Source organism: Manis pentadactyla, chromosome 16, assembly GCF_030020395.1.
Source record: "Manis pentadactyla isolate mManPen7 chromosome 16, mManPen7.hap1, whole genome shotgun sequence".
Lineage (NCBI taxonomy): Eukaryota > Metazoa > Chordata > Mammalia > Pholidota > Manidae > Manis > Manis pentadactyla.
The window spans coordinates 26758851-26784414 of record NC_080034.1 but is presented as its reverse complement, the minus strand read 5'-3'; the positions used below and the strand labels follow the sequence as shown (position 1 = coordinate 26784414).

The 25564-nt window shown below is 41.6% G+C and overlaps 2 protein-coding genes across 7 annotated transcripts in view; one reads left to right on the top strand and one right to left on the bottom strand.

The window, feature by feature from the left end:
* The window catches only part of RUNX2 (RUNX family transcription factor 2), a 306364-nt gene that overhangs the window by 81314 nt on the left and 199486 nt on the right, over positions 1-25564 (top strand). For 2 of the 6 annotated variants that reach the window (XM_057494090.1, XM_057494091.1), the window contains 3 exons: positions 8429-8751; positions 17315-17471; positions 23195-23299. In XM_057494090.1, the coding sequence (XP_057350073.1) occupies positions 8429-8751; positions 17315-17471; positions 23195-23299 (585 nt within the window). Of the gene's footprint in view, positions 1-7539; positions 8752-17314; positions 17472-23194; positions 23300-25564 lie in introns of those variants that run through there. The other 4 variants (XM_057494095.1, XM_057494094.1, XM_057494092.1 and 1 more) reach the window with 3 other exon arrangements.
* On the bottom strand, positions 7197-8081 carry LOC118933252 (serine/arginine repetitive matrix protein 1-like). The gene is made up of 2 exons (XM_036927350.2): positions 7707-8081; positions 7197-7533 (listed from the first exon to the last, which is right to left on the bottom strand). Exons 1-2 carry the CDS (start codon positions 8079-8081, stop codon positions 7471-7473), a joined length of 438 nt encoding a protein of 145 aa, XP_036783245.1. The 3' UTR covers positions 7197-7470.

The window sequence follows — 25564 nt, the reverse complement described above, 5'->3', positions numbered from 1 at the left end:
ATTTGTATAATCCATTGTTTTTCTAACTTATTTTATGGTAGAGCCATAGCATTACCTAGTCTCTGACTTCAGTACAATAAAGTACAAAATTACCTAATCCTGCTCCTCAACTTTTCTTTGTGCTCCTCTGATCCTGCAAGATATCCTTCTACCTCCCCTGACCCTGGCTTTTTACCAAATCTCGGTATGGAGCAGCTCTGGAATTTCTGGGTGTGATTTTATTCATGTAGATTTTAACTGAGGTGTAGACAGACTTTGGTTTGATGGAAGATGTCAAGAGGAGGACTTCGGGGAAAAATACCGACCAATTTTACTTCCACTCTCTGTCCAGACCTTCTTCTTTTAAGAATATATGTCTTTTAAGTATACGCTTACCATACCTATCAGATGGAGATAAATCATTTAATATGGGATGTAATGTTGGAAATGCACATTTTATAATGATCCATATGGCATGATCCAAAACGGACACCACTGTGAATAAGAACAGCTTGGGGGCCTGAAAACTGAAACCTTAGTATATTACGTCTGGGAAGAATGAGGATAGAGTAATTTGAACAAGGGAAGTTTAATATAAAGGATTGTTGAGAGAGGCCCGCGAGCTCACACCCGGCTTCTCTTCAGCCTTGGCCTGCGCGCCGCCATGGCCATCAGGCTAGGCGCGCTCTCTGTTCCAGCGCCGCAGCAGCAGCTGCCCCGGGCAGCCCTCGAGGCCTCCTGCATCCCCACTCAGCCCTGCCCAGGCCCCGCTGCCCCTACCCAGTCAGTTCGCTGCTTATTCCCATGGGTCGCATGAAAAGGATAGGGGTTTTATGCTCGCTGGGTGACAGCATTCAACAAGCCAGATACTGATACCTGGGAACTGCGTAAAGGAATAAGCACGCTTGTTGGCTAGGATCTGGTTCCCGAAGGCAAAATCATTGATGCTGCTTTGTGGGCATACAGACAGTTAAATGATTTTGTTACTGCAGTTCGCATCTCAGAAGTTGTTATGGACAAAGCAGGATCTCATAAGGAACTCTATCCCTATGTCATTCAGGAAGTCAGGCCAACTTTAAATGAACTAGGAATTTCCACTTCAGAGGACCTGGGCCTTAACGAAGTGTAAATCCTATGGATGGAATTCCCAAGGATTTATTGATAATACTACTTGATTGTAAACAATCACCTGGAAATACCAATGATAATGTATTACCTTATTTGAACAAGGTTTCCTTTACTGAGTACCAAACTGTGCAACGGTAACTTGAACTTTAATAAAAGGGAAATAAGTTTGAACTGGAAATAAAAAAGGAATTGTTGACTACAATAAGGGATTGGAGTAACACATATTGGCTAGGAAGAAGTGAAGATAACGCTAAAGAGTACAGGAAAAAGAGCATCTACTACCCTCAGGATTGAAATAGAGCAACCAAGGAAGAACCTTTCCCCTTCCTCCCCATGGGCTGAGATCCAGACCTTGTTGGGAGAGCACAGCTTGGCTCCCTGGATGTCAGAGAAGTTGCTCTGGTGGAACTTGCTGGAAATCTGCTCTCTAGGGTGCCAGGAAAAGTTGTTCACAAATAGGTGTCTCACCAGAAAAACACTTACAAAACAGCCAAGGGTGGAGAGTGCTGGGGGAAGCTGCTGGGTATTGCTGACAGCTGTGCACTGCAGGAGCCTGCACTGGAAAAACCACCCTTGCTGCAACAGCTGGGCCCTAGGCAAGCTGCATGTGTGTGCCTCGCAGGAGCCAGGAACTGTAAAAGCTACATGTGCTGGGCTCTAGAAACTTGCTCTGTGAGCACAAGGAACCAGGAACCCTTTCCTTCTGCTTCTCTGGTATCTCTACAATGACTCCTATGGACAAAATATCAATGCCAGCTGGTAAGGAGAAATATTTAAAAGGCCCAGATCCACTTTCATAGAGCAGGTAAAAAGGATGAATTTGAGCATGAGGCAATACGTTGATAACTGGCACAAAGAAGAAAAGAATGATAATGGAAGAAAAAATAACAACTTCTAGGAATGTGATGGAGGAACAGATGCCACCCAATAAAAAAGATAATTTAGGGGAATTGTTTGAAGTCAAAGAAGATAAAATGATCATTGTTTGTAGAACTTGATTGTGGCTAGATGGGAAGAAGAAAGTGCTTTCTCTGAGAAAAACTTAGTTCAGGTAGGACTGGGGAAAAACACTGGAGCAAGAATATCTGCATATGAAGCCCAGAGGAGCAAAACACAGGATGGTAACCTTTAAATTGGCATCTCCGAGGATTGTGGCTAATAGAACAAAGTTGGATTCATGTTATGTATTTTTTTTTCTCTTCCACTTTTCCTACTTCTTGAGTTTGTATATCAAATTTCTCATACTGAGCAAATGCTGATTTTTGTACTTTGTTAGATGGATGAAGGATATCATTATTTACACTTCTTACCGTGAGAGCAGGTTGTGGAGAAGGGACAAACATTTCAGGGCAGTATCCCAGTCTAAAGTGAAACTTTAGAACCCTGGACAGTGGGATTACAATTGGATAGCAACTTTTTTTGGTGCCCTGAGGGTAATAGGTGAGTACATGAATAAAGAATGGTTAAATTACTACAGGAAACCCTTAATTTCAGGGTGTTCTGAATGTGTCATCACAGACCTCTGTAAGCTTTTACATACAATATTCCACCACTTCTCAAAGATCACTGCTATTGCCATAGGACGATTGTCAACACTGAAATACCAAAGGGCTAATTTAGTAAAATTAGTTTTGTTTCTCTGATTCTTAGGTAAAAAAATTAGATTCTTTTCAGAAATTACTTGGTCTCTGCAGGTAAATAGGTTGTCATTTAATAAGTTGGTATTTTAGTCAAACACAATCACAATATATGCCACTCTAGTCAATGCCATTCCTGAAGAGCAATTAGACATGTACTCCATAAATGCGGTTCTGAAAGATCAAATGGCAAGTGTTAGCCTTTTTACCACAATGCCATACTCTCTTATAAACACCTGAAAACGGCCCATGGGAATGCTAACTGGAAGAACAAAGAAAGGTTTATGATGCTAAGCCCTTTACTAGAAACACTTCATCTCTTGTTACAGCCATGCAAATTATTATAGGTCCATTGACAAAGGGAAAAATTTAATGAGCTTAAAACAAATCATACTGTGTTTAACTGTAAAAACAATTAAAATGGAAAATTATTCAGAAAGCTTTAGGATCACTTATTAAGCTAACTGTCTTAAAACTATATATAGGACTTGTGAAAATATTGTATAACAAAAAATTATTGGGGAGCTCACTTACATTTCTTGTAAAATCATCTGTAAAACAGGTGGAATACCCAAAATGTTTTGGCACATCCAAAATTATTAAGTGAAAAATATTAGTCTAATTGATTAACATTTTACACAGAAAAGAATATGTTAAATGAGGCATTTTTCACTTTCAAAGAACTAATCTGGACCTTACACATGCTCTCAGTATCTTCTTTAGTATCTATACTCATTTCTGCTGTCCCATTCTGCCAGGCTCCTACATCCCTTTCACTTTAGGGCAGGGATCAGTGAACTTTTTCTGTAAAAAAGCAGATATTAAGTATTTTAGGCTTTGCAGGCCATACAATCTGTGTCACAACTACACAATTCTGCTGTTTCAGGTTGAGGCAGCAAGAGATAATCCATATTCAAATGAAGATAGTTGTGTTCCAATAGACATTTGTGGACACTTAAGTTTGAATTTCAATGATATTTTTCTTCCTTTAATTTTTTCCAGCTATTTAAAAATACAGAAACCACCCCTAACTTGCGGGTTATACAAATACAGGCATCAGGCCAGATTTGGATTATGGGTGGTGGTGTGACAACTCCTGGCTAGTAACAGTACTACTTCTTCAAGGACTGGGTAACATTCCCTCAGTCACAGTCCAAAGGAAAACTCTCCAAAGGTGATTCAGTTTATAAAGTTTTCCCATATGACATTCAAAACTTTAGGGATCACTCACATGCTGATGATTTCCTGTTGCACATCCGAAAGGTTGTACCACTTTATTAGCTGGCCCATTGAAAACTCTTTTAAGATTTAACAGCAACTTTGTCACTGTTCGAGAAAATGTATATATAAGATATTGCATAAGGGTTAGAATATGAAACTTAAATGAAAGAATTCTGTTCCCAGTTTTGGAGATTCAGTTCTGTGACTAGATAAGCAACCAGTTTCCCATATCATTTTCTTTGGGAAGTCAAAACTGCCAGGTGCTGTTATTAAACACATTAAATATCAAAGGAGATGGAGGGGAAAATGATGCTTGTATCTTCTGGAAGAGCCACATTTTCAGGAAAATGTATGAACCTTTTTATGCCATAACATACAATGGAAAAATGAATACTTCTGAAGGGGAGTGTAGTGAGTGATTTGTTCTGAAGTTTTTGGGGTAGAAGAAAATCTAAACCCAGGAATGAGATCATGCAAACTATAGCACAAAATCCATGCAAGTAAAATTTAATGGTTTTCCTATGTGTCCACCATTACTAGGAGAGGCTTGGATTATGGTCTGTAAAAATATTTTCTTCCTTAAAGTATAATGCTCTGGGCCAGGACATGATCGGTTCCAGGCTCTGTCAGTTCCAGTTGAAAGTGTGAATGCTCAGCAAGAAGATATTTTTGAAAGGAGACTGAAAAAATCTGCTGTGCTGGATACCTGAAACGTTGTTAGGGTATTCGGTGGAAAATTTCATTTCCACGTTATAAATAAGTAGGATATTTTAAGGGATCCAAGACTCTTAACTTCTAAGAGCTGCTTATATTAGTTCTACTGAAATGTGAAGAGGAAGAATACCCAAGGAAGGCTATAAAATTACTGGATATGATTAATTAAAATAAATGGTTCACCATTGATTAAATGACCCTTGAAATCATCAATCAAGATTCCCAATCACTGAGGTCTGTATATTTTGCTCTCCACCAAGTAAAACAGACAAAGGACAAAACAGGGACAGAGAAAGAAGGAGCAAATGTCCGTACGACGATTACTTAACTTCAAACTGCCCTAGAATTTCTTATTCAAAATAGCCTGTCTGGTCGCCCCTATTTGAAATATTGTTACTTTAGCTCTTCAAATTTTCTGGGAGTTCCCTGTGTGGACTTGCTGCTAAGAGAAGGACAACCCTAGAGAAGATGGCGTATCACCTACTACGGTAGTTATTGAATTTTTATCTCCCTTTGACCACAGAAATAATCCAGTTCCGGTAATTTCTCCCTTCCTTTGCAGCTCCCACACATATAAAAACAAAATAAGTTAGAGATCTCTGTCCAGACAGTAGTACAACATGCCCAAAATAAAACTGCCCCGCTAAAAGGCAAGAAAAAAGAAAGAAAAGCAAAAGCCTTGCGCTCGTAGGTGTGAGTCGTGTCAGCATGTGGATATGCGAGAGTGTGTATCTAATGCATATGAGTTGCGTGTGTAAAGTAGGTGAGTAACGGATGCAGTCTCCTTTCCTCTCTCTTCTTTTTTGAGTGCTAAGCCTGGCTTCCCTTGGCGGGTCTGCCGAGTGCAGCTCGGCAAGAGTCGACCCTTGCGCGCCCCGGCGGCGCGGCGGTGCCCGGGGTTAGAGCTCTCCCCTGTGACCGAAAAGATAATTAAACATCGCGCGCGCAGGAGACCGCTCAGCGCTCCGCTGCGCATCCAGCTCGTCCGGATCAGTGGGTCCCCTGACTGGCGGCGGCGGAGTGCGCAGGCCCTTGGGCCAGGCGGCGAGGAGTAGGTCGGGGAAGGGTGTCTTACCCGGCGATGCGGGCTGCGTCACGGGGGAAGGGGGGCGGGGAGGGCGGTGGCAGGCGGGCGGCAGTGGGCAGGCCGAGCGGGCGCGAGGGGCGCGGTGAGCAGGCTCGCCCTTTGGCGGGGATTTTGGGGAGAGACTGGGACGTGGAGAGAAAAATGGGAATGGGAAAGACGGAAGAGGGAGGCGTGGGATAGGAAATGGAGAAGGAGGTAAAAATAAAGCCCCAAATAGGTAGGACAGCGCAGTGCTCGCAGAGCCGTGCAAGAGCGCACGCCTAGCCTACCCCGACCCCCATCTCCGCTCCTGCGGTTGGAAGCCCGCTCAGTAGCCCGCTTATCCCTTTGGAGAGGAATCCTGTTGTCCAAGTCACGCACTACAGGCCCTCCGAGTTCACCTAGTGCTTGAAATGGGCTCCAGACTCCGTGACAGGCACCAGTTCCCCTCTAACGCGCTCCCCACCCACTCGAAGTTCCTACAGGTCCCTTCAAAGGCGCAGACGCCGAGCGCCGGTTCAGAGTGGAAGCAATGCTTAAAAACTCAGGGGGACGGTCGTGGCAGGTCCGCTGCCAGGGTGGGAGAGGCATTTGCGCGGAGCAATAAAACGCCAGTTAATGGGTATGTGAATTGTTTTAAGTAAGATGGAGGGAAATGAGTGATGATTCAACTATCTTTCCTCAATACTCCGGGGGGAAGCGTTATATTTTTTCATTTATTTTATAAAATCACTTTTTACTGTGACAGCTACCCTATTAGTAATCTCTGAAATTTTGGTTACCATGATTCTTTTTGCAAACACGTTTTCAAGCTTTGGGAGGTTTAAAGGAGTTTGACAGTAAGCAAGGAACGAAGTAGTACTCAAAGTGGAAGGGGAAAAGGCCTTGTGCCCCCATCTTAGGGGTGCAATAGCCTCAAGCGGATTTCCCGGCTTCTGTGGGCGCCGCACATTGTTTTATTTGTTTTGAAGGCTTAGAGTTGGAGGCTGGTCGGAGACACCCACGTGCTTCTGACTCTCATCAGCGTAATGATCGCCTTAGCCAGAGTCGTGTCTATATAAACCACAAAAACCTAATCATTAGAAATCCCAGCCTCCAAAAACCACATTTTAGGTAAAACTGCCGCTTTTTTTCGGCGCTCCTTCATCCTCTCGACCACAACTTTTTAGGGGATCCAAAGTCTCTTTTTTAACCGACATTGGGAAATAAATAGCCATTTAAGCATTTTGAATATTTTATTTTGTATTTTAATTTTTTTCCCATGGAGTGGTGGGGAAGATAGTTATGATATTAGACTTAGTTTTCGATGCAGAATAGAGTTAATGAAAGATTAAATTCATGGAAAACTGCTGGGGTTTTGCCCCCGGCAAGGGTTTTTGCAGCTTATTTTAATCATCACGATGACAGTCTTCCAGTCCTTACAAAAAAAACTACACAACTCATTTGTTCTCTAGGAATATAGAAAAAAAAGTGTCCAGCCACCCACTTGAGTTACTAAAAACTGTTTTGACTAGTGCCCCTTCCATCCCATTTTTTTTGTGTGTGTGTCACTTAAGACAATAAAACACCCAAACCCTGCAAATCTCTTTTTCCCCAGGGAGCCGCTCCAGCAGAGGTGGGGGTAGGGTGGGGGAAGGGTGAAGAGTGCTGAGCAGTCAGCACAGACACTCAAGAATTTTCCTTCCTCCTCTCCTGAAGTTACAACGAAAAATAACGACAGTCAGATCAGCCGGCAGCTGTCTGGCGTCTCAGCTTCAACCTCGTGCGACCAAGTGGGGGTTCCTTGTCCTGGGGGGAGGGGGGCAGAAGCAAGAGGACGCGATCAGAAGGGATCCCCCAGACCCCGCTCCTGTCTGGGCTTCGGAAGCTGCGCGCAGCGTGCGGGGGCCTCCTTCTCTTGGCCGGCGGGAGGCGGCAGCGCCTGCGATTCGCAGGCTCGCGATCCGCAGCCCGCGACTTACCTCCTGGCACCTCAAAGCGCGAGGGTCAGGGGAGATTTGCAAATAGCCGGAGGGAGTGGATGCAAGGAGGTGGCGGTGAGAGGGCGAGAAGAAGAGAAGGGAAAGGAAAGAGTCGAGCCGGGGAGCTGGGTTGGCCGCCGCCGCGCGAGGAATCTGAGCGTGCAGCCGGCGCGGGGGGAGCGGCGGCCGCCGCGGAGGAGGCGGCGCGGGCGGGCGGGCGGCGGCGCGGACGCCCGAAGCTCGGTGGCTGCGCACGGCGCGGCGCGGCGGTGGCGGGCAGCGTGCGGCTCCGCCGGGCCCGGGGCCGGACCGCCGAGCCCGCCAGACCCCTGCCGAACTCGAACTGGGAGGGGCGCCAGCGCACCCAGGACGCATACCCCAAGGGACCCCACTCCACGCTGCGAACTGAAGGCCGTCCCCACTTCCCGGGCCAAGCACATCCCCGCGCTGTGTGCAGGGCCGCCGCGGGCGTCCCACGGCTCCGGCAGGATCTGCGCCTCCCGGGCTCCAGCCCGAAGCCCGGCTGCACGCGCCACCGCCGCGCGCCCAGACTGACCGGCAGTCGGCCTCGGCGGACTCGGCTTCTCACCTCCCAGCCCCGTCACCTCCATCCCGCTCCCCGTCTCGCCTCCACCCCCCGGTTTCCTCCTCCTCGCCCCTCGTTTCCACCCTCCCCCCCCGGCCGCCGCGCTAACTTGTGGCTGTGATGCGTATTCCCGTAGATCCGAGCACCAGCCGGCGCTTCAGCCCTCCCTCCAGCAGCCTGCAGCCCGGCAAGATGAGCGACGTGAGCCCCGCGGCGCCGCAGCAGCAGCAGCAGCAGCAACAGCAGCAGCAGCAGCACCAACAGCAGCAGCAGGAGGCGGCGGCGGCGGCGGCGGCGGCGGCTGTGCCCCGGTTGCGGCCGCCGCACGACAACCGCACCATGGTGGAGATCATCGCCGACCACCCGGCCGAGCTCGTCCGCACCGACAGCCCCAACTTCCTGTGCTCCGTGCTGCCTTCGCACTGGCGCTGCAATAAGACCCTGCCTGTGGCCTTCAAGGTGAGAGGCTGCGGCCGCCCCGCCCGCCCCGCCGCGGCTCCGACCCGCGCCCGCGCCGGCTCCCCGGCCCCGCTCGCACCTCCCTCCTGTCCTGCTTGCGCCCCGGCAGCCGCCTCGGCCCGCGCTCTCCAGGCCGGCGTCCAGCAGCTCTTCCGGACCGGCCCCCCGAGTCCTGTCTGCGCCGCCCCGACGCGCCCCCGGGACGGGGACCCTGACCCCCGACGCGGACTCGCTGGACGGACACCCCGACCCCCGACGCTCCTCCCCGGGAACGGGGACCCCAACCCCGACGCCACCCCCCGGGGACGGGGACCGAGACGCTCCCCCGTGGGGTCCCGCGTCTCACCCCCGTGCACCGGCCGGCCCCGGGCCGCGCGCTCTTCCCTCCCCGCCCAGCCCAGCGCCGTCCGCGGGGTCGCGCCCCCTCCTCCGACCCGCTCGGGCCTCCGCGTACCCTGCCCCTCCCGCAGTGAAGAGCCGGTGTTCTAGGGGCGCTGGCGCCCGGCGTCTGCTGCGGCGCGTGGGCCGCGTTGCGGGCGTCCAAGAGGGTCCCTGGTAAACGTGGGGACTCAGGAAGCGTGTGAGGGGCAGACAGGACGGGGGCGTTTGCCCGGCGGGTGCCGGTCGCCGGGAGGAAGGCGGGGCCGCTGGGTCGCCGCGCGCCCCGAGGCGGGAGAGCCCCGAGGCCCGGGCTTCGGACCCTCGCGCGCTGGGAGGCGCGGGCCAGCGGAGGGGGCGGGGGTTCGGGCCGCCGCCTCCAGCCGCGCGGAGCTCCCAGCCTCGCCCCACCTGGGAGGGGTAAGTGAGGCTTCTCCGGTTCGCCCGCCTTGAAAACTGAGGTGAAATTTTGCGGACTTGTTTTATTATTACTTTTAAAGGACTTAAATCACAAAGGCCCCTCCTGCGTCTGAAAGGTCGTGGGAGGCTCCGGCTGGTGCCCGGGCGCGCAGCGAGTTACTCCGGGTCCAGGGAGCGCGGTCCGCGCGCCTCGCTGCGTCCTCCGCCAGCCTGGCCCGTTAGGTGGAGGGCGGGTGTCGGCCGCGGGAGGCTCAGCAGCGGCCCGCAGCTTGAGGGAGTAGGATCCGAAGCGTCTCGCATTAGCCCGGTGGGGCTCCGTAAGGCGATCTGGGTTTCCCCGGGCAGCCCTCGCCAGGGGGAAACGCGGAGCCCCCGGGGCCGAGCGCGCGCTGGGCTGATGGGGACGCGGGTTCCCGGGCCGTCCTCACGCCAGGGATGGAGGGGGCGGTGAGCCAGGCTGGGAGAAGAGCGCTCTTCGGAAGGCGCGTCCAGCCCCCTTTAGCCAGTGAACTGGTGAAGGTGGGCCTGGGTCCCCAGGACCTGGGCTCTGTGGAGAGCAGGGTAAGCAAGGCATTGCGGGAGGGGGGACATGTGAGGAATCATGCCAGTTCCTCCCTGGTGGACCCTGGGGCCAAACACCCGCGGCCACTGGCAGTTCCCAATGTTGATCCTACCCCCTTCCCTCCCACGCACCAATTCAGATTCAACGTGTGGGTGGGGTGGTAAGAGGAGACCAGGTCATTTAGAGCTGGTTATCTCGATACGTCTTGTATCAGGACAGAAATCAGAATGAATTGTTATGGAAAGGGGATGTTGCATTCTGGGGCAAGTTTCATTTTGCAGCTGGCCCAAGAAATGTGTGTGTGTGCTTTAACCGTCCCATTTCTCCTTTTACAAACCACCCATTTTGTGGGTTAATGTTTTCTTCCTTGAAATATGAAAAGCTCAGAGTACATGTGGATTGTAGAAATTTGAATTTTCATACAAGAGATATCTTTTACAATGTTCATCATCCAAGGGCCCAGAATTTTCTAATTAGCCTTATGTGACAGCAGAAACTTGCCCCCTGCCCCCCTATACCATCAGACCACAAACAAAAAACCTGGGTAAAAAAACAAATAATACAAATAAGTAGATATTTTGTCTGTACAATGGCTCAAGTCAGGCTATGTGAAGAAAGGATAGGTGCCTATATTTTTAAAGATGTCATTTAGATGTTTGATATTCTACATTTTATTTTTTCTGCTAAACATGTTTAAGGTACATCTGTCATGAACTATTATATTTATAGTGCCGACTTGATTTTGAGCATTAGTATTTTTGATAGAAAGGATGGTTTTGGCATAAAAATAGAATGCAGTGTAGTTTGAGCTATTTTCAGATCTTCTGGTTACCTTTAGGTTTTTTCACTACTACCCTTTAAAAGTTATTTTGAAAATAAATTGCTTTGCTATTAGTCATACTTAATGTTAATTAGAGTAATTTTACTTTTAACCAGTAAACAAAGCAATAGGTATCACATGGCCATATCAAATTGAATATTTTAATTCATATTACTTGAAAAATGAATTGTTATCCTAAAACTTGACTCTCAATATTTTCCCACCCCCATACCTGTGTTTAACAAAATTCGTATAGCTGGTGATAGCTGAGGTCCACTTGATACAGAAATTTTCTCTCTGCTGAAGATGTGTAGATATTTGGGACATTCAGATTTTCACAACAATTTTTGTTATTTTCATCCGAATGTTAGTGGAAACAATCTCTTTACCTTACTTTTGAGATAAAAGCCTAAAGAGGAGTAGACTTTTTATACTCTTGTAGCATAATCGAATACATCTGCAATGAAGAAATAACATGAATAAGTCTTAGTTTTAAAAGTGGTGACAGGTATTTGGCCATCATATTTAGAGCTATGTACAAAGTAAATTGTACTGTTGTTGGGTAGAGTCCAGATAGGTAAATATATTTAAAAACACACACAGGGGTAACTTAATTATTAGGAAGTCTGGTACTCAAATCAATACAGTATTTATTGACCTCATATTTTATGTCTGTGACATGGAGCTCTGCACTGTAGAGGATCAGAGATTAATTGAATGGATTGGGTTTTGATATGTTCATTTAAAATAGTGCTTAAAAATGATATAGACAATGTATTAAGACATCAGTAATAGTGTTCATCTGCTCTTCTTTTGGATTATATAACAATGCTTAATTTGTTTATACTGACATGAAATGCAAAAACAATGAGTAAACTTAAAAATATGTAAAGTTGTTTATTAGCATTATATTTTTAACATGGTTCTGCAGTTTTGAAATGTTCAGTCCTCCCAGGTGTCAAGGAAATGGAAATAAATATTTTTAACATTTCTTTCAGGTGTATCTCACCGAAAGCTTAAAATAGTTAAGACATACTATTAGAGGATCCCAGGCCCTTTCTGTGCTGGATAATTCTAGTGACAAAAAAGCAATTTGCAAATTCAGTTCATAAGTTAATGGTCTGATAGAAATAGTGGAGAGAACATGTCAACCCTGCATCCAGTAGCACCCGTATTGTGAGGCGTCTGTCAGCATTTTCTCCATGAAGCCTAGTGTTCAGAGTTCATAACTCAGTTGATTTAAATAGCTTCAAGCTGAAACACTATGCAGAAATTTTAAGTCCAGATGTATATTTTCAAACTAAAAGTAGTGCAAAGCTATTGCACTGGTTTAGGTTAAAGAACACTGGATTTTGTATTTACCAGTATCATGTGTTTTTCTGGCAATGTTAAAGAAAGAAAACATATTTTTAGATATTTGATCTATTACTCAGAGTTAATTCTGTAGGTTTAATGATACCTTTTAGTATTTGTCAAAAGTAGGGTTTCAAAATAAGGGAGCAATTCCTATTTGCAAATAATTTTTTTGACATCATTGGCCATTTTTCTCTTCAAAAACATGTATGCAGCTAATGAATATTTGACAGTAGTGAGTTGCATTTTCCCTAAGTATTTAACGACCAGATTTTATGTTTGTGTCTTTTTGAATGTAATTATAGCTAAACAAAGGAAAACCAAGTTATTGAACCTGTTAAAACCTTAAGTCTACCATCAATTATTATGCCAAATTATGTTAATATAATAGATTTCAAGTTGCATTAAGACACATTTTTGCTGTGCCTTTAAATGCAATGGAAATTACTTAAAGTTAAAATTTTAGGATTGAACATATACAACTCAACGGTAAGGTAATTGAAACAAATAATTTTAGATGGAAAATAAATATTTAACATTTTTAGAAAACATATATGAAGACAGGCATGAGAAGATACTTGGTTTAAAATATTGAATAATATTTCATCATTTTCTCCCCTTTGGCATCAGTGTTTGTATCCTTTCAAATTCTAGAATATCCATGATTAGATGATCTAAACCAGCTTGATACGTGGCACATAAATTCCTAGCTTAAATTGAAATAATTCCATCAAATTTCTCCTTGACATTCATTAAAAAAATTGTGAAATGTTATTTCATATTGTATTTCCTTTTTTTCTCTACAATTCAATCTGGCTTTCCTAAATTTTATGTTAAATTATTAAAAAAACCTGTAATATTTGTGAAACTTTTTGATAGTCTATTTAAAGTTATCATTAAGTAATTACCATAGGAATAAAATTTTTCCTTTTTGCAGTTATTCCCTTACCTCTCTTTATATTCCAAAAAATGATCTGATTAGATTCTATCTTGAAAGGTAATTATATTTCAATTTTGCTGCAAGCACAACATGCCAAATGATATTGGTCTGTAAGAATAATTGATGAGTTAAGACTAGGCTTCTGTCCATGGAAATGTCATAGGTAATTTTAATTTCTATACCATAAGACCACAAAAACAATTTTAAGGATCTGAGTTAACTTTCCATTGCTCTTTTTTCACAGTAATTCACAGATTTAGCTATAAGGCGTTTCATCCAAAATTTCAATAGCGCTTCGTTTCTGGAGTTGAATATCCTTTTACTTTATTTTGTATAAGCTATGTATCATTTAATTTAAATGCTAGTTGCAGTAAGGTGTGCTAAATAAAGGAACTCCTTTCTCTATTCTGAAATGGCAGGGCACAAAATTATTCTTCTCTTTCCCATGAAATTTCTTGAATTTGTAAATTTAGTATTTAAAAAACCCCCAGAAATGGAATTGTTAAGGTTCCATCACAAGCTATTCTTTGCAGAACTGAACTTTTGTATTGGGTAATATAGATTTCACCCATTAACAAATTTAAATGCTTGCTTACTCTTAACTAAGAATGATTTTTGACTGCTTTCTGCCCTTTAAAATGTTTTCCATTGCTTGGGTTTGGTATAAATGAAATGTGTAAAAATTTCTTGATTCTTTTGGTTTTCTTTTAAATAAGCACAGTTGAGAATCTCCTAAGGGGAAACTTTTTAGCTTCAGAGATCTACTTTTTCTTTTAAACCCTCAAACGTATAATTACACTTCTGACTGATATAAAGTCAGATATAGTGCTCATTCTCCCCTTGTTTTTCTCAGAAAAACATTAGGCAGTCCGACTTGGTAGAGTGAATAGCAGAGAAAAACAATATGTGTAGCCATTAAGATAGACTTCAGCCATAACAGGAAAAGTTGTCACTACATCGTGTTAGCATTTTTTTTCAGGCCAAGTTCTCAGCCTCATAGAAGACTCATGCAATTGATTTGTTTTGTTTTGTAATTAAATGCATTACATAAAACATACCAATATTTTATGGCCATTCTGCTGCTTAAGAAAAGAAAAATGGATTTATGTATTTCACTCTTAGGGCTCTTTTCTTTCATATTTTCCCATATTGAACCAATTTTCCTTTTCTTCTAACTAAAAAAAAAATCCATTATGTTAAAAAATACGCAGTAAATTAATAATGTCCAAGAGTGCTTGAAAATCTTTATACTGGGGCATATTTCTTTACTTTTTTATGAAATTCAGCCAGACTGGAGTGAAATCCATCAGCAGTCTTCCTTTATCTCTCAGTAACACCAAAAAACATCTCAGGACATGAAGTGAAGAATTACATGTTCAGCTGAATCCTTTAAGGATGCTTATAAGTAAAGTCTATGTTTAGCACATAGCTGAGTTGGAACAGAAGATAGCTTCCTCATCTTAAAAAAAGTACATCGTAATTACACTTGTATACTTATATGGTATTTCTTCATTTTACAGACTTTAAAAAAATTATTTCCAGTTTATATTAGAAAACTAGTTCCGTGAGATGAAGTTACTTGTGTGAGATAATAGCAGATATGTAACAGAGGTGGGAAAAAGTGGAGCCTCTTGATTTTTGATCTTGATTTTCGTGCATTCATTCTGAACAGTACAAGTTTTCTGCGGTCATCAATATGTTTACTGATTCCATATATACTTTGACATAGAAAACCACACAGCAGGTGTTAGAATACAATAGGCTGAGTGTAAAAAAATGTCAAACATTCAGGTGAATGCTGGCAAACATAGTAGATTATTTCAATATTTTCATATGTTCACATTTTTTGGCATTGTGAATTCAAAAAAGTTGAAAAGCACATTGCCTCTATCAGGAGCACAGCATTACCTATATTCAGTAGCCACTTGAGGCACTAGATCAGGTATTCAGGAAGGAAGTCATGTTCTCAAGGGATTTACCCTTGACCTGGGAGACTTCTCATATTGAATAGAGTAACCATATACTCTGAGTAATGGATAGTAGGCATGATTCCCTCCTCTTTGGGACAGAAACAGTTGTCAGAAAACTAGTTTGGAGCAAAGACATATTGCAGCTAATGAGGGATATTGATTCAACCTTTAACTTTCTCTCTCAGAGTTTTAGCTGGTAACCTCACAGATCATTGGCTGTGGGAATTGGTGCTCTTTATGGAGCACTTTCATTTACTTATTTCAAAATAAATATGTGCCAGGTACTGTTTTGGGAGCTGGACATATAGTGGTGGACAACACAGATGATGGCCCTTCCCTCATACAGTTTTTCGAATATAAAATAGACTCTTAGGCGTGGGTCTTACAGCTTTGGGCTAATATATCAAAAGTATATCGATTGTTAAAATATATGTATGCTCTATATATTATATATACATGTTATATAATATAGTGTGTATATATGTAAATTATATATAATATATACATTTTAATATAGTGTGTGTGTATATATATATATATATATATATACACACACACACACATATACATATACATCGGAAGGAGGATCATTTGAATACAGTGAGATGCTGTAGAGGTGGGTTCTGTAAATTAAGAAAAACTTTAAGATAGTCAACTGAATAGCCAAGTGCTAAAAAAGGGTTGAAAAAAGTAAGGGTGAAAAAATATTGACAAGTTTTTGTTTGGTTGGTTGTTTTCCTGACTGGAGCAGAAGGCATAGCAGAAGAGTGTTGGAGCAGGTTTGATGGGTTGGGGAAATTCAGCCCTAGAGTATAGTTTCATCACACTGTAAGAAATCTGCTTTAATGAGAGGATGCACAAATTGTATTGGGAGCATGGAATTAAATGCCTAGGTTTGCCTTAGAGAAATGTTGACAAAGGAGGTAGTAGCTCTTGGAATAGAAGGATGAGTAGGATATTTGTCAGACAGGCAAACATACGCGGGGTACTATTGTGAGAGAGCAGTGGACCACTCTAGCTGGAGCCGTTGCTTAGTCGCCACAGGAGCATCTGGAAGCTGAATGAGGAAGAGATGGAAATAATCTGAATATAGGATCCTAGAAGTTAGTTGAGAGGAGGGTCATCAAGTGTCGGGGTCTTGGTATATGATGGCGAAGACTCTGTTCCAACATTCCCTTGCCAGGCTCCATGGTGATCAGAGGCACCCATTTGCAAGTTAGCTTGCCCTGATTAAAAGTGTGATTCCTAGCCTTGGAGCAGCATTAATTGTATCAGCTTCAAAGACTGATTATTCTGGGTCCTTACTTGACTGAGTTAACCCACCACAGGTTAACTGTTGAAAATTAAGGAGGCAAATGAATCATTCTAAAATGGCAGATGGGACAGACAGAATAAAGTTTGGCTGAGGGTGTATTTTTTGCTGGAATCACTCTTTTGCCAGTGATCATTTTCATTTTCTGCCTGTTAAATATCTTTATTTTGCACCTAAACTTTAAGCTTCTTGATGGCTTTGTATATCCCACTGGGTCCCACTGCAGAGTGGGCACTCAGTAATTATTTTTGCAGTATAACTAAAAGCTGAATATCTAGCCCCAAATGAGGAGATGAAATGTAGTGCTGGATACCACACCATATTTAGGATTCCATATAGTCAGGAACAATAAGGTTTCACCTAAAAGTCTTCTCCCACAGAGCTGACCAGACTTTCTTTGGCCTGTGATTGGGATGAGACCACACCTCAGGGCGCTGCAGACTGCAGACAGGCGGTGCCGTGACATGTTGAATGCAATCTGCAGATGGGGTATCAGCCTTCCTGCTGGTGCATAATTCCTATGGACAACCTAACATGGGGATTTAATAAAAATGTACATGTATTCTGTGAAGAATCCAACAACAGATGAAGGAAACTTTCGCCTGCCTTTGAAATGGGTGGACCCTGAAACACTGATCCGTTTGAAGTGGCATCCTAACCCATATGCAGATTCTTCATTCCTTTCTGCCATTACTGGACTTGACCAATAAGTCCTGATAAGACACATCATTTACAGTGAGAATATATTCTCAGGTTTTAAGCTTTTCTGATGTGCCATTATTGCTGCTGTGTTTCCTGTTTTATGTAGGTGGTAGCCCTTGGAGAGGTACCAGATGGGACTGTGGTTACTGTTATGGCGGGTAACGATGAAAATTATTCTGCTGAACTCCGAAATGCCTCTGCTGTTATGAAAAACCAAGTAGCAAGGTTCAACGATCTGAGATTTGTGGGCCGGAGTGGACGAGGTAGGTCTCTGATTTTTAATACTGATAATGGAATAACATATTAGGATCCTCTGATGAAATATAGGCTGGTCTGTGTACAAATCAGCACTTCTTCAACTGAATAGAATTACTGAAGGTTTATTTAAATATGTCCAGATGAAGTTGAGTGTTTTTCTGAGCACTCAGGCCTTTTTCATTTATTTTATGATACTGAAAATTCAAACAATGTTTTCAGAAGAACTGGTTCCTAATATCATGGGGTGTGAGCATAAAAAGTTGAGAGAAGAACAGTTGGAGGTTCAAGTTTTGAATTATGAGGAGCCAAATAACTGAGTAAATTGAGTGGCAAAGGGGAAAGAAAAGGAATGCATTGGATCAATTTCCTGATAATATCAATTTTGCTCTAAGTCATAGCAAGGACAACTAACATAATGCTCTTTGGTTATCACATATGTTACCTCTATATGATTTAATTTACTCTTTGAATAAGAATCTATTTAAAAATCATAGTTTTTTGCAGAAGGCTTTTCATTTAAATAAGTGAATAATGTGTTACTTATGTTAGAATGACTATATAGAGTTGCCTAGTTAGATATGATCGGGACTCTAAATATTTCCACATTATTTAAGGGTTTCCACCATCTGAATCCATATTCAAATATTAGGGATCCTTAAAAAGATTATAAAATAGAAAATAGTCCCTTTTAGGGTTTTCATAGCTGTTTCATAAATGGGGCTCATTTTTTAAAAAAGTACTTATAGAAATAGCATTTTGGCTTTTATTTACTTGTTCTTTGGAGACTTTTAAAAGTCCTTCATTAGACATGCTATGTTCATTTATTTATTTATTGAATCTAATATTTCCCCTTGAAGTATTTCCATAAGAAGAGAGAGAAAATAGAATACTTTAGGACTGAGGTGAAATGAATTATAAAGACCTATGGAATTATTTTCAACCCAGGTTGAATTAGGAAATGAGAAGCATCAATTTTTAAACTATGTCTAATAATTGCTCTTTAGTTTGGATCAGATGTCAAATTACCATTGTAAAAACCTGATAAGGGATATTCAAGCAAGGCTGTCTCCAACAAGTAGTTTTAGTTTACTTTCTAGGAATAGGGCCAAGAACTTGTACTTTTTAACTAAAAAAAAAATGATGCATGCTAATGAGATACTGTCACTGAAAGTTTTTAAAAATAAAATGAGGCTCAGAGCCTCTGGTAGAATCAAAACTAAAGGGGTTATCTCTGCATCAAGTTTAGTTTACTTTCATTTCATTTACATCCTATCACTATTGACTGATTAAGTGTATATTCATTCTCTTTTTTTTTTTCAGTTACTGGTGCAGGTCCATAGTACAATTAAAGTTTCTCTTTTTTTCTAGTAATGATTAAGAAAAATTTGAGCATGATGATTTACCTATATGCTCCAAACTGCTTCTCTCTTCTTATGTAATATTTCTTTGTTTTTAACTAGAGTAATGAGTTTTAGTATTGAAAAGATTGGGTGCTGTACTTTTACTTTACACACCCAAGCTAGTGTTTTCATTTACCTTGCTTTTGTATTATATAGATGCTGCATAACTTTTCTCTGATCAATCCGAGTAGAAACTATGGCAGAGTGATAGTGTACTTTGTAAACCCTCAACATATTTATTTAAGAAACTTCAAAGAGAAACAAAGGGTGTGCACTGTTTTACTATATTGGCTTTCTGAGTTTTGGCTGGTTTCCCAAATAGCAATTTTTATATTTAAAAAAAAAAGACAGACTTAACTGCTTGCAGACTTTTCACGCATGGAAGATGAAGAAAGCTTCTTTTGATGAAGTGTAATTATGTCCAAACAGAGCTGACCCCCTCCCCCTATATTTCTTATGATCTTAACTGAAGAAAGTAGGATTTTTCCTTTGAAGCAGCCGGGACTTGGTGGAGGATCTGAAATGCTACAGTCTGCTGCCAGAGGCAGGATGGAGAAATTGGTCCAGACTTGTCTTCAAGACTTAGATTGGGGACAGGGGTGTGGGTGGAGAGAGAAAGAAAGAAAAATTGATTTATCACTAATAATAGATTTTTGTATCACTACATTAAGATTGTATGAAAGGAAATGGCAGTATCAAGCTGAAATGAAGAGGACAGACAACAATAAGAGATATCACTTAAAAAAAAATGGGGCAGTTTTTTAGTGGCAGGAAATCCTTTAACCTGCTTGTGTACCTGACCTGCTTTCTAACAGACTCTTTCCAGCTTCCTCTTTGATTTTTACACTTACACATTTCTCTGAAGTTACTGTCTCGATCAACATGCTGCTACTATTGAATTTTTTCCTAGCTATTTAAATTCTCTATTTTCAATCTAGTACTATTAAAAAATAAAAGTCACCAAGTTGCTCAAATGTTACATGTTTTCTTTTCACTGGTAGAAATATAAACTCTCAAAAGTTGGAAATCAGTTTTAGGTTCACAAAGGAGTCGCAGCACTAGTTACTTTGGCATTATGGGTTATCTGATGACCACAACCTTTGGAAGTACTTTGGAATAAAAGTTGAGCATCAGTGAAACTTGCATTATGTTAGGAGTGGCTTATGTTTTTAAATTGTCCTTTTCTCTTTTATATTTTAAATAGAAGTATGTGTTTGCTATATAAACAGAAGTATTTGGTCCTTAAGTTTTCTTGGTGTACTTTTCTTGCTTTTGACATCAAGCATGCTGCTTTTAATTTATAAGCATTTTAAGCACCTGTAGTGTACCAAGCATGGTACTTTGTCAGTTTAGGATACTGTCTCTCCTTATAGTCTTTCCCCTCCTGACTATTCCTGACAGCCCCTCAAGCTAGGTTGGAATTGTCTTTCAATGACAGTTCCTATGTTTATCTCAGAAAAGATATGACATTGCAGAACTAGTTCCTAGATGAAGCCAAGGATGATACAATTAGTTGTCAAATGAGTACCAGCTCCCTAAGTAAGAGCCTGCATTTTAAAGTAGAAGTCCGCATTTTTACCACTTACGGAAAGTGATAAACAATGGGATTTAAAAAAAGATTTTTTTAAAGGTAACCATGAATACTTACAAAAACATCTGACTTAGGAAATGTATTATTATTTATAAAATGAAGAACCAGAGACTTAGCTGGGTGGTAGTTTCTGGAAGTTTCTCAGACACTATGTTCATGTTCCTTCTGAAGAGGCAATAACAAGTGACAGGAACCTCCTTGAGTTTTATTTTAATTGTTAAAGTACATCTTGATCCTTAGTATTTGATTTTAGAAGACCGTAGTCATACTTAAATACTTGCTTCCTCTCCCCAAGCCCACCTCTTTTTAAAAGAAGTCTTTATAGAAAATTGGTTCTGCTTTGAACATTTACATGCTTTATACTTAGAGGGTGAATTTTGAATTTGCCTTCTGTTCCTACAGGAGGTGTTTCTCTGAATTTAGAAGACACATCAATGACTTTTAATATCCTAAGTAAGTTGTAAAAGTCACAAATAGAAATATTCTCAAAACCAGTTTAGATAAATTCATGGGCAGTGTCTCTAGCAGGGTTTTTAGAGTCATTAAAATAATTGAGATATGTACATACTTGATTTATTAAGATCAGTGCCATGGATGACAATTGCCTTCCAAGTGCTGCCCTTGGAGCTACTGTTAGAAATGCAGTCCTGGCTCACAGACGGTTGATCCAACCCAGAATGGCAACTTTTTACAGTTCAATGCAAATAAACTTCAATCTAGGGATTCAGCCTGTTCATTCCTCCTGATCTTTCTATTGTTTTGAGGTCATGATCTGGATCTAGTGGCTTCCTATTCAACCTGATAGTCTACATTTCTGTAGACTTTCGGTTTTCTGTAACTAGTTTAGACGCTTGGCTGCCTGCTCTTCTGGTTAGTCTTAATGCTTATAACAAATCCTGTGTTTCCTAATGAGACAATGAAATTGCTTAAATCCATGCAACCTTCAACGTATAATGGATGGAGTCTGATTTATCAATGACACTTTAAGAATAGATGCTTTCATCATTCTGGATAAGGTACTATGTTAGTAGAATTATGTTTACTGTTTCTTGGTCTTACAGAGCTGATTGGGACACATGCAGAAATAAATTACTTATTAATTTTTTTTTAAGTTCTCTGGCAGAGTTAAAAAGGGAATTTATTTTAGGGTCTATAAGACCTGGGTTGAGATCCCAATTTTTTCCACTTACTAGCTATGTGGTTAAATTACTAAGCCTCCTGGTTTTCACTTTCCTCATTTGTCAGTAGGGGTGATAAACCTGACTGGAAAGGATTAAATGAGATAATGTGTCTGATGTGGCTGGCACTTAATAGGTTTCTAATCAATATTCGTCTTTCTCTGTCTTCTCCCTGCCTCCTTTCCTATCTTTTCTTTCCTTTTCGCCATTCAGAAGTATAGCTAAAGAGACTTAAAACTATATACTGAGTGACAGGTGATGTGTGTCTTAAACATGTTTTAGGAACTTAAGTGGTCTGGATTGAAAAGAAAACCCATTCACTAGATTTGACAGCCAAAGACCTGTTCTACATTAAGCCTTTATGTAACCTGTTCCATATTAAGCTTTGAAAAGATTGCATTAAACTTTGCATTGCTATATATTGTTTAAGATTTGTGTTTTGATTTAATACCCTCAGCTTGCAGGAAAGGGAAAAATAGTCTCTGACCAAAAAATAAAACAAAAGAAAATGAGCTTCTTAAAGGTCTGTTACAGGAGCAGGCTAAATGAATACTCTGGCCTGAGATTGCTGAATGTTTTATTGAGTCACTGTTTCACGCCCACCTTTTCCTGTCTTGTAACAGTTTGCAGTTTTGACTATCTGACATGACTAACCGTTGCAAATCTAACTGATTATAACTGTCAGTGAGTCTGTGTAACAGTCTGGTATCTTCTTCTGGAGAAAGCAGACATCCAAATCTGCTACCAAACTTTTCTCTTTTTTCCCCTTGTATTCATCACCTTTACCTCATTAATTTAAAACATCAGATGTAGTATTTTGGTGAAGTATACACCCTCTGCTAAAAGCAAAAATTCATATTTATATTGGGAGATGTCATGTACATTTAGCAAAAAATAAGTCACTGTCAGGAAGTTACTTTAAGATTTAACAGCAAGGGTGTATGTTATGAAAGACAGGGAGGATAAAAACTTTGTTACAGTAATGATGAACTCATCATACCACAGGCACATTAAGGCCAGGACAGGAGACACTGGCTCCTGTTAAAATGATTCCCATAAGAACCTTCCTCTTTCATCTTCTTATTGCAGTGCAGTTAAGAAAATGAAATGCTAAAGCCATGTGAAGTAAATAATATAATCAACAGTGATTTACTATTGTTCTCTCATGGGGTCATGACCTAATCCTAAATAAAGACTTCTAAAATTGTCTGTGCTTGGATGTGTTCCTGATGTTGGAGAAAACTGAAAGGAAGAGAACCCTCCAAGTGGACCAGAGTTTTTGTTTTCATTACAACTGTTGCTACTGAGCAGCTTCTATTTGAGAGTTGGAGCCTCTTATACAGTGCTGCAATGAAGATCTTCCCACTCACTGAGTTTAGTAACTTCGTAAAATGGCCATCAGAGGGTTTCTCATTTAGAATAGGGAGCCCTGACTCTTCTTCTTGGTTTAATTTCCTCCTCAGAGATGCTTAAATGCAATTTGGACATCTGTGCTGCTATGTTATCATCAAACGTACCTTTTTATATTCACTATGGATTTTCCCCTTTTACACCTACAGGCAAGAGTTTCACCTTGACCATAACTGTCTTCACAAATCCTCCCCAAGTAGCCACCTATCACAGAGCTATTAAAGTTACAGTGGATGGACCCCGGGAACCCAGAAGTAAGTACTTGCCTTCCTATTGAAAATGTGAGTAGTTTGTGGAGACCCTATTAGCAGTTTATCCCAAATAACTTAGTGCTACTTTAAAGGAAAGTTTCTTTGCAAAGTTTACTTCTGCATGTGTTTTTATGAGGGACAATTTGTAGAAATTCATACTAGAAAACCAAGTTACATTTTTAACTTTTGCCACAAAATTGCTAAGGCCTGTATAAATATGAGAAAGCAGTGAATAATTATTCAGTTACTGTAGCTATTTGCTAAGAAATTCAGCTCACCCACTACACAATAGACAGGGCAGAATAAACCCATGAGAGCTGAGGAAGAAAACAACAAACTGAAAAATCTTGAGTTTAGTCAAAAAGCATTTGCGTATGTTTCCCATGGTTTAAGAATGTGTTTTAACTTTTTAACTTGCCCGCCCACTCAATTCCCTTTATAAAGAGCATACTGCTTAATTAAAAAGAATGTATTTGCAAATGATAACTTGCTTGATTGTTACAGCTCTGTTGTTTGGTCATGTTCTAGTAATTGTTATAGATTGTTTCTCTTAACAGAGTCAAACTAGGTTTAAATCCACCTTGTTTTATTTGTCCAGACATCCAGAAGGTTTAACCAGCATCAGTTTAAGGTAGTGCACATAATCCATTTGGGCTAATACGCATTTTCCTTCTAAATCTAAATTGAAACAGGTTTGCTTTCCCCTCCAGAACTTATTTGAACAAACTCATCATAGCAGTATTTTAATGTATTTAGAGATTACAGGTTATTCGGTATATACAATATTAAAAATTGTGTGCCAATGGAAATTCTGCCTTTGATGAGTGAGTAACATTGGCCTCCTAGCCACTGTGATTAGAGAGTTTAATTTGGTTTGTGGTGGAGGTCCATCTGGCAGAAGATATTTGTTATATAACGACATACCTGCCTAGACAGTGGCAGTGGTGTATCTTTTCTGTCTCTAAAAAAACGAAAAGGGCTGGTAAAGTTTTGCCTCTACCCAAGTAGCAAGTGTTTTAGTAGTGGGAACGTATGGGGCCTTCTGCTCCTCTTGTGGCTGTCTTTTCACAAAGGCTGACTGCTTGCCCGAACGGGAGGTTTCCTGCCTCAAAAGCCAGTCTTTGAGGTTTTTCTTTTCTCCTCTTTTCATGTGTATGGCCTTCCTCTAGGTTCACAGCGTTGGGTCAGTTTGAAAATGTAAGGCGATTGCCATACACATGTCTCTGGTTGCCCTGTCTCTGGTCATAAAGGCCAGTGGTTATGCAGTACAGGTGAATGGAACAGAGCAGGGCTGTCTTGCCTGGTTTGGGACTTTGCTTGACTTTTCTGGACCTCTATAAACTGGGATTGGTGCCTTAGATAGAAGACATCTTCTAACATTTTACCTAATTATCCCTCAAGTTCCTGACAAGGCAGGGGCATCCATTTTGATAATGTGTAAAGCAGGATAGTGGTTTTTTAACATTGAGCACTACTAAAACTTATCTTTCAAAGATGTTTCCTGCTGATCTCAGCTGCTTTTCTCAGTTCTTCGAAAAACCATTATTGTATGTGTATGTCTGTGTGTCTGTGTCCATATACTTGAGCTGATGCTCAAAAGTTGATGGTTGGGAGAGGAAACAGGGAAGGGTGGGTGCTGCCCCATTCTGGAAGGTGTGACAAAAGGTGGGGAGGAAGGATAGCTTTGGGAATGTCATTGCTCTTTCAAGTGAGGATAGCATTACTTCGTTCCCAAGAGGTTGTTGTCAGAAGTAATTAGTTGATAAGCTCAGTGCACTGTAAAGTGCTCTGAAAACAATGAGCTTTAGGGGCAGAGGTGGCAGATTAGGTATATGTGTGACCTGAGTTCAGGCGTGGGTGCTGGTGAGGGTGCTGAGGGTGGGAGTAGGTAGCGATCCAGATGCCGAATGATAGACTACTGCCCTGGGTCCACCTAATGTTTCTCGTGAGCTAAAGCTGTCTGAAAATGTGATGTCATTTCTTTGACATCATGAGGTGACTTGCCAAACTCAGTGTCTAGATATTAGAGTGGGTCTGGTGTCAGTCACCCTACAACTTGGACTCTATACTGGAATTTTTTCTTCTGCTCTGCTCTTGGTCACCCTGGGCATTGAATGTTTGTAGTATAGGACTCTTCTCAACATTGTTCTTTAATTTTAAAGCTCCCAGGTGTGGAAAACGCCCAGGATTTTCTATTTTCTTTAGCTCTGTTTATAATAGGATTTTGATTGTTTGGAGTGTATGTAATGTTAAATGGAGAATCCTTTA